Here is a 16360-nt window from a genome sequence, read left to right on the forward strand (position 1 = left end):
ATTTTATTCCACCAATCACAGTTAAGTAACGGATTGCTTGATGCATGCAATATGTACGATACATGATCGCCCTGGGGGCACCGCCACCTCTGGGAGGGCCCTTAGGGCGCTGTCACACCTGGGACGGCCCCGAAGAGCGCTGAAACCGTTGTGAGGGTCCCTAGCGCCACCGCCCCTGACAGTGCCCCTGGGGTTGCCACCAGGCCTGGGAGGGTTACTGTGGTTGCCACAGCCCCTGTCAGGGCCCCATGGAGCGTTGCCTCGCCTGGGAGGGCCTCTTGGGTCGCCACTAAATTTTGGAAGGGCCCTTGGGGCGCTGCCGCCTCTGGGTGAGATCCTGTGAGGACCCCTAGAGGCACTTACGCATCTGGGAGTGCCTTTGGGATCACCACCGCCCTTGGGAGTGGTTTTCGGGGTAACTGTTTGTCACTCTACATGCAATAATTGACTAGATGATTGTCTGCATAGCTAACTACAGTACGTGCTTGCAAAGAAATCCCGCCTGTCTGATTTCTAGTGTTTCTGTCTTCCCGTATACGTGACTGCCTGCCTGCCTGACTGTCTACATATCTGACTGCCTTCCCATATACATGACTGTCTGCCCGCCTGCCTGCATATTTGATTGTCTTCCCGTATATCTAAATGTATTCCCGTATATATGACTGTCTTCCCGTACATGTGACTGCCTTCCCGTACATGTGACTGCCTTCCTGTATATTTGACTGCCCTCCCGTATATCTGATGTCTTCCGGTATATCTGACTGCCTTCCCGTTTATTTGACTGTCTTCCTGTACACCATACTGCCTGTCTACATACCTGCCTGCCTACATACTGTACCTGACTGTCTGTGTCTTCCTGTTTGTCTGCCCTCCATGCCGGGGTTCCTCTATGGGCCGGATAAGAAACCCCGGATTACAGACGCTGTTTCCCCAAGTTAATCGTTAACTTTATAATGGAATCAGTTAATTTGGTGGAGTTTTCCATCTTATCTGTCCTTTAGTTCAAACATTGGAAAATCAAATTCCATTCAGAGACGTGAAAGTTTTAATAACTCTGAGCTTTGGATTGTATCAAGCGCTTCGATCTGTGTTCCGACGACTAGACCAAACCGAAGCCGAGATGTTTACTCGCTACTCTTCGTCTTCTGGTGTCGAATTCATCTCAAAATTTATTCCAATATCTAAGAATTTTGATATAATTGATAATTTTATGGCTCAAACCTTCCAGAGAATTATATTGAAGTTTTATCCGTATGAAACACAGAGAAGCCCAAGTCATGGCCAGAGGAGGAGAATCGAACGGTTTCCTGTCAGCCAGTGTCTCTATCCGTTGATGGATCGCCGACCAATGACGGATGAGGACACACCCCCTGACACAGCCAATCACACGTTGACATCGCCACACACTCTGCTACCTTAATTCTGGCACCTCTACTCGTATTTATAATGTTTCATTAGTTACTATTAATACAACTCTATATGAATTACGTTACTTTTAAAACCTTTGTAAATATATCAGGGTTTTTCTTTCTTTCTTATCTTGAAGTTAGAAGACTCACTAAAATGATTATCGTAGCTAAACTATATGAAGGGGAGCGATACTATCTGGGAAAAAATGTGTGAATAGGCCAGCATTACGCACATTACGGCGAGCTCTCAGTAAACCTTTGAATACAACTGGCTGTCATCTGTGCCCCTGGCTGCTCGTCACCGGCTTCAGGGGTAACTGATGTATTTATCGGGGACTGTGAGTGAGTGTCGGATCCCGGGGCTGTTGGGCCGGAGGGGAGGGTGGATCCCGGCGCCTTCACCCTACTGTTGACAGCTGCTGCTACTTTCCCCCGCCGTTCCTATTTCCCCTGCCATCCCTGCTGCATCTGCTGGGGTTGTTGGACTGTTTCACTGGAAGGGAAGTCCAGTTACTCTAATATACCTTCAAGCTTCTTAATAAAGGGTTAAAAGAAATGTCTTTGTTGTCTTCTATTTAATCGCTATCTACTCACAGACAAATACTTACATACTATAAAACCTACGAGTCATCACAATTGTAATTCGGTTGAGTTGACTGAGAAGCATCATAAGCACATAATAAAATATTTTACACGTGTTTCTGTGGATGAGTGTCGCCATCTTACTCTACCAGGATAAGATTCCCAAAGATTCAAATATTTAGATTTTTCACTAACTGGAGATGTAATGAAAGATCTTATTAGTTTATATAATTTAAAACAGCAATGATTGTCATAATGGCTTCAAAATTAGACCAAGATTTCACGGAAACTAAAGGGGATCTTCGCGCCCATCACGTACAGTAGGTGATAAAAATTAACGCTTGTATCTTTGAGAACCCAAATCCTCGTGTCACTGTAAGGGTGATCCTTACAGTGACACAAGCTTGTCTTCGTTGTCGTGGTGGCGACGGGAATCTGGCCAGGTTGTTCATGTTGACGGTGGAGATGGGTGGCTGGAGAGACACTGGCCACCCAGGTACCGTCTTTTTGGCGTCGTGGTTCATGTGGTGGACGGTGAGGGGCTGCTGCTGTGGGTGGAGCTGAGAGAGGGAGCAGGGCGGATACTCCTGCAGGGACGATGGTGGAGGGCAGCTCATATGCAGGTCATGGTGGGCATCTCGCATGTGTGGCGGAGCAATGTGGCTACCCTGGTGCTGCTGCTGTTGCCCCGCCTGTGTTAATGACACGCCCAGGGGCAGCAGCTCGTGCATAGTGACGGAAGGGGAGAAGGTCAGAGCCCCATGTAGTGCGGCATGGGTCCATGAGGACCCGTCATGGACGTAACCATCCCGGACCCATGGTGCTGGGTGGGCCCGCCACAGCTGCTGGCCGGTAGGTAGTGATGGGCGTCCTGATGATGTTGTGGGCGTGACACAGGCTGCCCGTGTGATGTCGGCGGGAGCCCTGTGCCGTGGCAGGCATTAGCGTGGCACTGGGTGGCCGGTGAGAGGGTGTTCATCTCTCCTGAAGGCGACATAGGCGGCATGGAGGTAGCGGGCGAGGAGCACGGTGGACTCGGGCTCTTGTCACGCCCCCCCTTCGCCTTCTGCTCCTTCTTGTACTTCATCCGACGGTTCTGAAACCATATTTTGATCTGTCGCTCAGAGAGGCTGAGCAAAGCGGCCATTTCAATCCTCCTTGGGCGACACAGGTAACGGTTGAAGTGAAACTCCTTCTAGCTCCACCAGCTGGGCGGAGGTGTAAGCAGTCCGGGCCCGCTTGGTGGGTCCTCCACCTTGTCCCCCCGCGCCACCATCACTTCCCACCTCGTATTCTGCGAGTCAACATTAGTCACCTATTCAGCTTGTTTTTTGCAGGAGATTGCTCACCAACACCCCAGTGCAAACATTTATATTATAAGATTTAAAATTACAAGATATATATATATATATATATATATATATATATATATATATATATATATATATATATATATATATATATATATATATATATATATATATATATATATATATAAGCAATAATACTTTCAAAAGAGCCAAAAAATCAATCAACAATCAGGAGACATCAATCAACAAAAATAACACAGACCATTACAATACATCTTAACACAACCAACCACATTGATGAACAGCAATAACAATAGGTCACACAGGGGAGAGAAAAACACTCGCCACACTAAAACAGTTCCAGTCAGGTCAGGATATGTTTGAACTGATCTTGATAACGATGCCAGAAATATTCCTTCAAACATTCTTTAACAACTACAACACGTAGCTACATTTATACACAACCTTACAACAATAACAGCAGCTTGGACAATAACAACACTCGCTGGTTGGGTATTTACTACTATGGATTTTCGCCACTTGAGACGTTTACTACTTTGAACGTCCACGCTAACGGTTGAGTCTTCTTATTAGTAAACAAGGAGGTAAACTAAGGTACCATTCACAACTGGGTAAACTTGGGGGTGTGTCTGAGGCGAGAATCAGTAGCTTTCCCATCCACCCATCATCAACTCCTCCCGTCCACCCATCATCAACTCCTCCCGTCCACCCATCATCAACTCCTCCCGTCCACCCATCATCAACTCCTCCCGTCCACCCATCATCAACTCCTCCCGTCCACCCATCACCAACCTGGGCTAACTTCCCGCACAGTAATATAAATTTGCTCGTTTCTTTTCCCTTATTTTATATTTCCTTCCTCTTCCTCTCTTTTCCCCTTACCTATCTGTCCTCCCTTACCTCTTTACCTACCTGTTTCCCTCCCCTTACCACCTGTCCTACCTGCCATCCCTTACTCAGAGCACACCTGCAGTCCTTCCCCTACCCAATTTCCCCAGAGGACGATAGAGTACACGTTTCGATATATGGACGACCTTTCAGAATGTTGCTATCACACAATAGGAGATTTGGCTCTATGTGTGTGTGTGTGTGTGTGTGTGTGTGTGTGTGTGTTTGTGTGTGTGTAAAAGCTTAAACCATAGCAAATCAGAAGCTGAAAGCAAAAGAAGTTGGAAGTATAGAAAAGAAAAACGGAAAATATTTGAAAGAAAATGGGAAGCTGAAACTATAAACTAAAAAAATACATAAAATAAATAACGAAGGAAAAATATACAAGAAAACAGAACAGAATAAAGAGCAAAATGAAAACAGGAAAAATGAACTAAGAGAAGACATAGGAGGAAAGAGTAAATAAAGGAGTAGATGACATAGGGAATAAACAAGAAACAGAAGAAAATGGAAAGTTGAACGAAGCAGGAAATAGTGAGCACGAAGAATAAAAGAACAACGGAGATAGAGAAGAATAGGATTACATTAGCTTCTATCACTTAAAAAACATAAACATATAAATAAATAACAGCGATAAAGATGATGAATGGAAAGAAATGAAACTAGAAGGTAATAATAGAAAAAATAAGGATAGACTAACATAAAAGAAGACTGCAATAGAACGACGTAAATTAACAAGGTATTTTATAATGTTTAAATATATTTGAGTTGTGGTCATGTGATGTTGATAGCTGTAGGCGGAATATAAACAGGTGTAAAGGTGATAAGACAGATGTAGACGGGATAGACAGGTGTAGATGGGATCGACAGGTGTAGACGTGATAGGCAGGTGTAAAGGTGATAAGACAGATGTAGACGGGATAGACAGGATAGACAGGTGTAAACGTGATAGACCGGTGTAAACGTGATAGACAGGTGTAGACGGGATGCAGTCAAATGTAGACGGGATGCAGTCAGGTGTAGACGGGACAGACATGTGTCGACGTGATAGACATGTGTAGACGTGATAGACAGATGTAAACGTGATAGATAGGTGTAGACGGGATACAGTCAGGTACAGACGGGATGCGGTCAGGTGTAGACGAATTACAGACAGAGGAATGAACTTGGTGTGGGTAGGCTGTGGGTGACCTATGGGTAGGCTGTAGGTGACCTGTGGGTGACCTGCGGGCGGGGAAGGTCTGGATAATCCCAAGGTAGCAGACCCATGTGATATATAACACCTCCACACCTGTACACCTCTTCCACAACACCTGTTTGAGAGAGAGAGAGAGAGAGAGAGAAAAAAAACTACCACTAACTTTCCCTTACACACACCCAGGTTATGGGCCAGAAATAATCAGGCCTTCGTGGGAGACAAAATCCTACAATGATAGCGAGTAATTACGTCGCTAATCCTTGTCAAAAATACCCCAGGAGGAGTATTACCTTCACGCTTAACGCACGGGAGGACAATTTAGATTTCGAAACACGTTTATGGAGAAGTGAAGTATTGTTATTAATTTTGATTTGCTTACTGTTAAAAAAGTATTCAGGTCGTGTAAAGCTTAACCCAATCCCAGCTTATTTTACCTGATGATTAAACTACCTTACGCTACCTGAAGGCGAGTCAGGTCAGTTTAGGTGTGGTTAATCTTTAGTGTGTAAATAGTTGGGGTGTCTAATCTTCATGTGATCCTTATACCTGCACAAAGTCTTAGGTTTCATCGCCATCACCTTCCTCCCCTCCCTTCACCATCCATCACTCACCCCCACTTTTCCTCCCCTTACCGTTACATCTCGTCACCCTTCACCCTTGTTTGCTTGCTCACCTTTCCCCGTGAATACCCTTCCCCTTCACTCACCCTTTCCTCCTTCAAATCCCTCCTCCCTCTCTTCACCTCACCCTCACCCCTTACACCCACCCTTCCCTTTATACCCTACTTCCCTCTTAAACCCTCCCTTCCCCTTGCACCCATTCTCCCCTTACACCCCCACCACGTCGGAGGTCCAGGTACTGACACTACTAATCGTCTCGGTAGACCTCAGCGGCAGGCTTAAGCGACTGTCACAACTCTTCCTCCCCTGCTGTTAACGTCTTCCTTCCTTCCCTCCTTTCTTCGTTCCTTCCTCCACTGCTGTTTACATCTTCCTTCCTTCCTCCCCCACTGTTACATCTTCCTTCCATCAATACGGTTTACACCCCGCCTCCTTTCCTTCAACACCTACATCATCACCCCCGAGTCTCAGAATCACCCAAATATATAAACAAAAATAATCTGATATTCTCCTATTTCTTATTTCTCTTGTCTTCTAGGCGACGTAGGGCGATGCCTCACAAGCTGGGGATAGGAGGGTGGTTGTAGGATACTATACTACTTCAGGAGGAGTGTGATATCCGCCCAATGAAACAAATCAAGAATGCTTATGATGAACTCCAGGGGCATCCTTGCAATTTGTGCCCGGAGAGGAAAGAAGGTAGAAACCCCTCCCAGAGCTACTACGTGGAGGACAACCAAATGTTTAAAGAAAAATATATAGAATTGAATCGATTTTGTATTAATTATGATGAAAATTACCGATGGCCCAAACGTCCTGAGTAGTAGTGGTGGTGGTGGTAAGTGTATTACCAGAGAGAGAGAGAGAGAGAGAGAGAGGAGAGGCAAACAAACAGAAACGGAGAGAAAGTTAGACAGAGAAACAACACAAACACACGAGAGACAGCGACACGCACGAAGGTATAAAAGGTATTATATTAATTATAATTGATCCGAGGAATTACCTGCTTATGACCAGAGATAAAGGTATCTTACTAAGGTGTTAGGGACTGTCTGATTAGTCTGTTTTTTGGTGTGTGTGGGGTAGGGGAAGTGATGCGTGTGTGAGCGCGGTGGGTATGGTGTGTGTGTGTGTGTGTGTGTGTGCGGGGGGGGAAGAGTTGTGTGGTATGAATGTGGGAAAGTAGTGTGGTGTGTGTGTGGGGATGTGAGTGTGTGGTGGGGGGTGAGTGTGTGGTGGTGGGGGTGAGTGTGTGGTGGTGGGGGTGGGAGTGTGTGGGTGGTGGGGGGGGTGAGTGTGTGGTGGGGGGTGGGAGTGTGTGGTGGTGGGGTGGAGTGTGGTGTGGGGGTGAGTGTGTGGTGGGGGGTGGGAGTGTGTCGATTGATGGAGATTAAATGAGGATAGCTCGACCTTTCATCCACTCCCATTCACTTACCTATCAATCCATTCATCTATCCTTCTCCACTCACTCCAGTCCCTTCACCTCATCTACTCCCCCAACCACCTCTCTCTCCCTCATCCTGCCTTGTGATACATCAACTCTTGCCTATATCCTCCATTAATCCTCACTCCTTACATCCCTACCAATCCCACACTTCCATAAATAACCCTCACCCCTCATATTCCATCAATCCCCATCCGCCCCCCTTATCACCCTGACTCACCACGGATGCGACCCTACTTCCTCCCCTCCCTGATCCATCTCGAGTAAGTGCCTGAAAGCACTCCATCCCTCAAACAATACAACGGGTGGTTACACTCTGGCTAGCCTCAAGGGCGCGAGGCATTAGGGGGGTCGAGGTGGTGTGGTGGAGGGTAGGTAGGTAGGTAAGGTGGGGGGGTGTGGAGAAAGGAGAGAGGGAAGGAGGGAGGGAGGGGTGAGGGAGGAGAGGGGTTGGGTGGGTGGGTGGGAGGAAGGAAGGTAGGTAGGTAGGGAGGGAGAGAGAGAGAGAGAGATGAGTGGGAGAGATGTTCTATATGGGTGGGTGAGGGACGAGAGGGGATACAGTACTTAAGTAGGTCTCGTGTTTCTTCCCGTTGTATCAGCTCGTAGTGATGCCACAAGACAGTCACTCACTATATGACCTAACCGTATTTCACCTGATAATACGTCGCTACTAACAATTTATAACGAAGCGTACGTTAACATCACAACGTTAAAAGCGCCTGTTAATGTTGTGAAATATCTAGAGAGTAAGATCCAATTAATATTCCTCTTTCGATAATCACTGAGCGATTTTGGTTCAAGTGTAGGAAATATAAACTAGGATTTGTGGGTAGGAGGACAGCGTGTACCACTAGCCCACATGAAGCATCTTAATACTGTCACTCACGGGAACAGAATCCGACCATCACACAAAATAGCGGAAGGTTGCATGACAGCTCAGGGATTTTTTCTTTGTCTTTACTTAGCGGGAGCCTTTGAAGTCGTGCTGGTGGATTAGGAGTAAATAATGGCACTAAGATAAGCAAAAAGCGAAATGAACGGTTCGAATCCCTATCCCCGGCTTCGTTCGCGACTGCCCGGAGCTTCGGAAACATAATAAACAGGCGTTTTTTGAAGGACCGGAGAAGATTCAACCATCGAGTTCAGTCTGTATCGAATCTAAGCCGTAAATCGTTATATAATATCGTTAAAGGGAGGATATTTTGTCGTGCAGCTGGCAAATAAAGCGTTAAACAGTGGGTATGAGGAGGTTGTGTTAGTGAGCAGTGTGTCGGTCGAGTTTAAACATTGAGTGTTGACACAACCTGACCAAACGCCGTCACCTGGTGGCCCGCCTCAGCCACCACCAACTCTGGAACCTACTTTTTTGGTGATTTTTTTTCCCCCGTCTCTACATCTACCACTGTTATATATATTTATCCTAGACCCTGTAAAATATTCCATCATATTCTAGCGTATTTTAACCCAGTTGCCACGAAACGACAACTCTTAAAAAAATGAAACGAAATGTAAAAAGAATGTGTTCACGATAACTTTTTTTTCATTTCGTTTAGCCATTTTCTTACCTAATTAAGTATTCCGAGAAAACCCTAAGTATAACACCACTGATGGCAGAAGACATTTAAACAAAGTGACCGACTGTATTGGCCCATCGAAAAATAATACCCGGAGACAGATAGACATAGAAAGATAGGTATACATATAAATAATACGTAAATATACAGATAAAGCTCTTTGTATAATTATATGTATATTCAGATATGTATCCGTGTATAAATCTGATCATCTAAATAACCGAATTCTCGTCACTGATACAAATTTTCTGATCACAAAAATTAACCCCAATTTTCACCTTAAGATTAACTGTCCTAACCCTAGACAACCTAACTTAACGCTAACGCAGGTGTATTAGTATAAGTAATCATCAGGTGAAATAAGCTATGGGTACTAATCTTCAGGTGATCCAGAATTTCTCTATAGTAACAAAGAAATATTAAACACGACAAACTCTGCACTCAAAAGACCCAAGGGAGAGACGCGGCGAGGGACAAACAGAATAGGCAAATAATGATTGCGACTTGTGTAGAAAGTGAGAAGGTGTTGGTGAGTAAGCAGAAGAGAGAGAGAGGAGAATGATGAAGGATAAAAGGGGAAAGAAGAGGAAGGTGTTAGGTAATAGGAGAGAGGGAGAATGATGGAGGATATCAAGGATGAAGGAAGGAAGGTGTTAGAGAGAGAGAGAGAGAGAGAGAGAGAGAGAGAGAATAATGGAAGATACAATAAAAGGGAAGAACTCAAAGTAAAAAAAAATGAAGGGCAGTGTTGTTAGTAGGCAGAAGAGAGGGAGAATGATGGAGGTAGGAAGAAGAGTAAATAAGAAGGGTGGACAATGGAGGAGTGAAAGGGGAGAAGAAAAAATATGGACTACAACGCAAGGGAGAATAAGAGACGATATGAAAATGCAGAAAAAGCGGGAAGATAAACATAAGAAAATAACACGCATAAAAGGAAGACCATAGAGTGCAAAGAGGGATGTAGAAGAGAATGGAGGGGGAGGAGGAACTGAAGATAAAAGAGGAAGAAAGAAGAGATGCAAAAAGAAACGAAAAGGAGAGAGGGAAATTGAAAATGAAAGAGGGAGGAGAGCAGGTCAGCTGATACCACTGAATCATAACACAAACTTTCCCTCCCTCCCTCCCTCTCTCTCCCCCCGACACTTTTCCTCCCTCCTCCTCCACTCTCCTCCTTCTCCCTCTTGCACAATCCCTCTCTTCCTCTTTCTCCTCTCCATTCCCACTCTTCTCCCCACTCTCCTTTTTGTTCTCTCCACCCCCTTTCACTTCCCACACTACATATCCCCCCCTCCCTCTTTTGCTCCAAGAAGAGGAATGAGAGGAGGAGGAGGAGGAGGGGGGATATTGGAGAAGGAATACAACAATAACAATAAACAGACAATGAAAAATAAGATCTAAAAGAAGAGACTGAATATAAATTTAAGAAAAAATAAAAATACAAAATAACAAAAACAATAGAAAACTATGATAAGAAAATAAAAGACAGAAAGAACAAAAGAAAGAAAGATATTAAACATGAAAAGTAGGATAACAAGAAGAAAAAGAAGATGAAGAAGGGTGAGAAAAAGAAGAAGAGAGCGGGAGGAAATGAGAGAAACAGCTTCACGTGGGGCACTGGGAACTCCTGGCGGTCGGTGATCCATCACAGGCCATTGACAAAATCGAAGCAGGAATTAATTTTGTCCATGTTCTCCCCCTGGTTTTGTGGAGGGTCAGATGTCCGGCCACAGCTTCGACTGACTGACTCCCTCCCTCCTTGCGGCCCCCCCTCTCCCCCCTTCCCTCCCTCACTGCCCCTTAAAGCCTGGACACCTCCCCCTCCCCCCTCCTCATCTCCTTCCTTCTTCAAGATCACCCACCGGTTGTGTTGTTTATTGTGGTATGGTGTGGTGCTGGGTGTGGTGGGGGTTGTGGTGGGGGGTTGTGGTGGGGCTGTGGTGGTGGTTGTGGTGGTGGTTGTGGTGGGGTTTTGGTGGTGGTGTGGGGGTTTGGTGGTGGTTGTGGTTGCTGTGGGCGTGGTGTGGTGGTGATGGGTGTGGAGGTGGGGGGGTTGTGGTATAGTGGGTGTGGTGGTGGTTATGATGGTGGTAAATGGTGGGGTTGTGGTGTGGCGGTTGTAGGGGTTGTGGCTGTGATGGTGATAGTGGTGTGATGGCGGTAGTGGTGTGATGGTGGTAGTGGTGTAATGGTGGTTTCTGTGGTGTAGTGGTGTGGTGGATGTAGAGGGTTGTGATGTGGTGGTATGTTTGTGCGTGTGTAAATATACATGCATGTGCGTATGTCTGTGGGGCTAAAGACACACACATTAATTTATCCCCCAACTCCTCACTTCCTCCTCCCCACACACCACTACCTCACCCCATGTCTTCCCCTCGTACACTTCCCTCTCCCCTCCCTCTCACCCCCCTGCTCCTACCCCTCTCTCTCATCCCCCATCCTACCCCTCTCTCCTCCTCCTACCCCTCTCTTTTTCCACTGACGCGTGTAAATGCTCTAAATTGTTCCCTTAAAATTAAATTCTCTACTTTTACACAATACCGTCAGTACTGTAGTAGACTGTGTGTTATACCTTATAAAGTAACGCACATATGACGTCTCTTATACATATCTTATACATTTATTCCATACATTTGTGAATTAAGTTAATGATGAATAAAAACAATAAAATTACAATTAAAAAAACACTAATTTTTGGGGAGTCCAGAATATAAGTGTAATATATCACCTGTATTTTACCTGTTTATTACAACTAAATAACAATGCAGGAGTATTGTATATGAGTCTATATGCATATGTAATTATTATACAGACACTTATATTGTCGAATTCTCCAGCTGGTTCATAATTCGGGAATGGGAATGGGTTCCAGATCACACAGAGTCCATTCCCGTTCTCCTCCCCCCCCAAGCAGTTCATCCGTCAAATTCCAGTCACATTTCCCTCTGCCTGTGGTGGTAGTGTGGTGGTGGAGGTGGTGAGTGTGATTGTGTGTGTGGTGAGTGTGATTGTATGTGTGGTGAGTGTGACGGTGTGGTGGTGAGTGTGACGGTGTGGTGGTGAGTGTGACGGTGTGGTGGTGAGTGACGGTGTGGTGGTGAGTGTGATAGCGTGGTGGTGGTGAGTGTGATAGTATGGTGGTGGTGAGTGTGTGTTGTGGTAGTGAGTAAGGTGGTTGTTGTGATGGTGGTGATAGTTCTGGTGGTGGTGAGTGTGTGTTGTGGTAGTGAGTAAAGTGGTTGTTGTGATGGTGGTGATAGTTCTGGTGGTGGTGAGTGTGTGTTGTGGTAGTGAGTAAGGTGGTTGTTGTGATGGTGGTGATAGTTCTGGTGGTGGTGAGTGAGTGTTGTGGTAGTGAGTAAGGTGGTTGTTGTGATGGTGGTGATAGTACTGGTGGTGATGAGTGAGTGTTGTGGTAGTTAGTAAGGTGGTTGTTGTGATGGTGTGATAGTATGGTGGTGGTGAGTGTGTGTTGTGGTAGTGAGTAAGGTGGTTGTTGTGATGGTGGTGATAGTTCTGGTGGTGGTGAGTGAGTGTTGTGGTAGTGAGTAAGGTGGTTGTTGTGATGGTGGTGATAGTACTGGTGATCACAGTAGTAGTAGTAATGAATGAGATGGAATGGTTTATATACACAAAGACAAGTGACAATCTCCACCCCTGTCTCATTTCCCCATCAAACGTTTTTCTCTTCTCTGTATCTCCCCTTAGTTTTCTCACCACTTCTCTTTTTTCCCTCTGTTTCCCTCGATTATTATCTAACTCTCTCTCTCTCTCTCACTCTCTCTCTCTCTCTCTCTCAGCACACGGAGGCAATGACAGATAGTCGTCAATGCAGCACGGTCCCCAGCAGCCAAGGTTCTCTGGTGTGTGCTTGGCGAGAGAGAGAGAGAGAGAGAGAGAGAGAGAGAGAGAGAGAGAGAGAGAGAGAGAGAGAGAGAGAGAGAGAGAGAGAGAGAGAGAGAGAGAGAGAGCACCATTACAGTAGAAAATAAATGACACTGGATTGTATAAGTAACAATATCAGGAACATCTACAAAAACAAACACAGCAAAAACAACAACGACAAAATTACCGTATAAAACATCCACCTCACTTATGTTCCTTATGACACATGACAGTGACACATTAGACTTGAGGAGTGAGAGCTAACACGTGCCATATGACGCCTGATACAACAAATGGCAACTTGACAAATGAACCGTGCCATGTGACAGGTGTACTTCTAAGGTTATCTAAAAAGAAAAATGAGATAGAGAGTTTTAGAACAGAAAACATTTTTACAGTACAGACAAACAAGACACAATGACAGACAGACACACCCCCCCCCCCCCCCACACACATATCCCTGTACCGAACATGGACAAACAAACAAACAAACTAACGTACCGGATACACTTTCACAAACACACCAACATTCAATCACATACCCACAGAGAATGCACACAATAGATTTTTTTTTCTTAAAGAGGTCGAGGAGGAAGGGGAAGAGGAAGGAGAGGAAGAAGGGAGAGAAGGAAGAGGAAGTAGGGGTCGACCAACACCAACAAGAGTATTGTGGTCTCCCCGACAGTTTACAAGACACACTACCATAAATAATAAACCCCCAAGCCATGATGCTCCCCGAAGGTCCTCACTCAGCCCCATAAAGCGTCCCGATAAACCCTCCCACATAATCAAATTGTTTTCCTCGACGTGTCACAGTTCCCAAAAGAAGAAAAATCGATGTAGGGAATCCGCATGGGTGTCGCCCCTCCTTCTTCTCGTCCCCCTCCCGTCCCCTCCCTCCCTCTCACTCCCCCAGCGTAAAATATGGCACTGGTAGCAGGCGTGTCAGGTGATGACTGTGTGGGTGATGGAGTGCCAGTGAGTCGGGTCCGCTGTCCCGAAGAATGGCACCGTGGCGCCGCTGAGTGATGACCCGCCGCGGCCCACTGGATCAACCAGAACTCAGTTGAACAGGTGTCAGATGGGGTGCCTCCGAGGGCCGTGGAGGCGGATAACGAGAGGAGGAGGAGAAGGAGGAGAGCGTCAGAGAGAGTGAGAGTGATCCAGTGAGAGCCACAAGGAGTAAGAGGGCGTTTGAGGTGAAGGATGTTTAGGTGAACTGTGGAGAGTAAGATGGTATTGGAGGGTTACGTAAGGGGAGGAGGAGAATAAAGATATTGAAGTTAAAAGCGTAAAGAAAGGTTCGGATAATTTCATAAGGTCACGGGATGGGAGTCACTGGTAAAGGTAAGAGTGTTAGAGAGGACTGAGGGGGGTAGGAAGGACTTAGTGAGCCAAGGAGAAGAAAAAAATAAAGATGGGAGTAAGAGGAGGGAGGGAGAGAGCGTGGTTGAGGGGACTGGAGAAGGTAGAGTAACTGGGAAGGTCACGGACGATAAACAGCGCTGGTGGTAAGAGCTTCGCTGAGGAGTGTGTGTGAGGGGGGGGGGGGATGTCTCAAGAGGAAGAGGACACAATAGTTTTAAAAGACTGAAGAAGTTAAAATAATAAATAAAAAGAAGAGAACGTAGAGAGATATGATAAAGAAAAGTGAATGAAAGAGAAAAAAATAATATTAACAATGATTTAGAAGTTCCAAACAGAGACAATCAAAATCTTCAGAAACAGGAATAAGTTGATGCCCATTTATGTTCAAAACAACGTAATGGTGGGGATAAATTTAACAGGGATGCGTGTCTGTGTCTAGTAAACATGAACAAGTTAACTCTCTAAACAAGACAATCTGGCATACAGGTAAGGGAGGCAGGTGAGTGAGAGAAATACACCCTCTTATCTACTGGACGTGAACTCTCAAAATAGAAAACAAACTGGTATATAAAGTGAAGTATAGACGTGGTGGTGGGTGACAGTATGGCAGAAACACATCTCTTGTGTACTGTTCCGCGGACGAGTGTGTTGTTGTTGTCGCTGCACCTCACACCGTCTATCTTCCCTGACACCAAACCCCCTCTCTCAGGATGGTGGAAGAGCTCGGCTGGAGACCCATAACACCTACTCCATGATCATAAATGGAAGTCATGTATTGAATTTACTCGTAATGATATCTCTCGTGTGTGTGTGTGTGGAACGAACTAAAACTCGATACTGGAGGATGACTGTCGACACCTGACTTAACTCGTCCTCCATGTAGCTAAACTAATCGATCACTATTTCCCGATTTGTTTGATATTTTCGGGTGTATGTCCATTGAGACTCGGGCCCTCCAGATTTTAATATAAGGATTCCTATGTTGACACGATTCGTAAGCTTTAATGTAAAAGGACAAACGTTGCTTTAATGACCACCAGAGTAGTGTGTATACTCCTTAACCAACTGGGGACTGATAATTATTATCCTAAATCGGGACTTTTGTTAAGAAAATGATCATTGCGTTGAAATCTTGAAAATGGAATTATTATTATTTGCGTTGAACTATTCCAAAGAAAATTGTAAATGCGTTGAACACTTGCAAAGAAAATTATCATCGCATTGAACACTTGCAAGGAAAATATTCATAACACTGAACTCTTCCAAAGAAAATAAACCAATGTTAACTCAAACATGTTCAAGTATAAGATCAAGAACGAAATACAAAACGAAACACCGTCAAGGGAGATGTTTAGAGTTCCCAGGTGTACCACAAAGTTGAGTATTTTCACCCCCACACAGCAGTTATCGGCATCTGAATATATAAAAGTGATAAGAGGGGAGTCGTACATTGACCTAGGTGGTGGTGGTAACATCATCTTACTCTATATAACTACTCAAGGTATACTGCATTGAAATAGATTTTATCGGTGGAGTGAATTTTTGTTTATGGATCACATGAAGATTAGACACCCCTGTTTATTTCACCTTATGATTACGAAAAACTTAACCTAATTTAACGCCTTCCGGTAGTCAAGGTGTTTCATCATTACGAACGATATTTTTTTTACTGCAATTAATTTCGCTTCTAGGAAATAAAATCGCGCCATACTGTATCTATATGTTAATTTTCTTTTGATATTGCGAGTATTATTCGAGGTAATCCATTATTATTATTATTAGTAGTAGTAGTAGTAGTAATTGAAAAAAATTTAATTTCTACGTTTTAAAAATCAAACTAGGAAATTAGAGACAAAAAAAGTTACATTGTATTTTGCGCTTGATGTTTATGCAGCATTTGTTGGTAGTAATCAATAAGACGGTGCATATTACACTTGAATAATGTTAACTTATCTAATAACAAAATGGATCACCTGAAGAATCTCCACCCCAGCTTATTTTACCTAAAGTTTAACCATCCTAACACTACTTGTGGGGGTTATGTTAGATTAGTGTGGCTAC

General features: G+C 44.8%; 1 protein-coding gene across 1 annotated transcript in view; it reads right to left on the reverse strand.

The window, feature by feature from the left end:
- Positions 1-2729: 2729 nt before the first annotated feature.
- Positions 2730-16360, reverse strand: part of LOC121869353 (homeobox protein Hox-A4-like) — a 110767-nt gene continuing 97136 nt past the window's right edge. Inside the window, 2 exon segments of the mRNA XM_042370685.1 lie at positions 2730-3184; positions 3186-3285. Of these exon segments, the coding sequence (XP_042226619.1) occupies positions 2743-3184; positions 3186-3285 (542 nt within the window). The 3' untranslated portion in view covers positions 2730-2742.

Source organism: Homarus americanus, unplaced genomic scaffold, assembly GCF_018991925.1.
Source record: "Homarus americanus isolate GMGI-L3 unplaced genomic scaffold, GMGI_Hamer_2.0 scaffold36734, whole genome shotgun sequence".
Taxonomy (NCBI): domain Eukaryota; kingdom Metazoa; phylum Arthropoda; class Malacostraca; order Decapoda; family Nephropidae; genus Homarus; species Homarus americanus.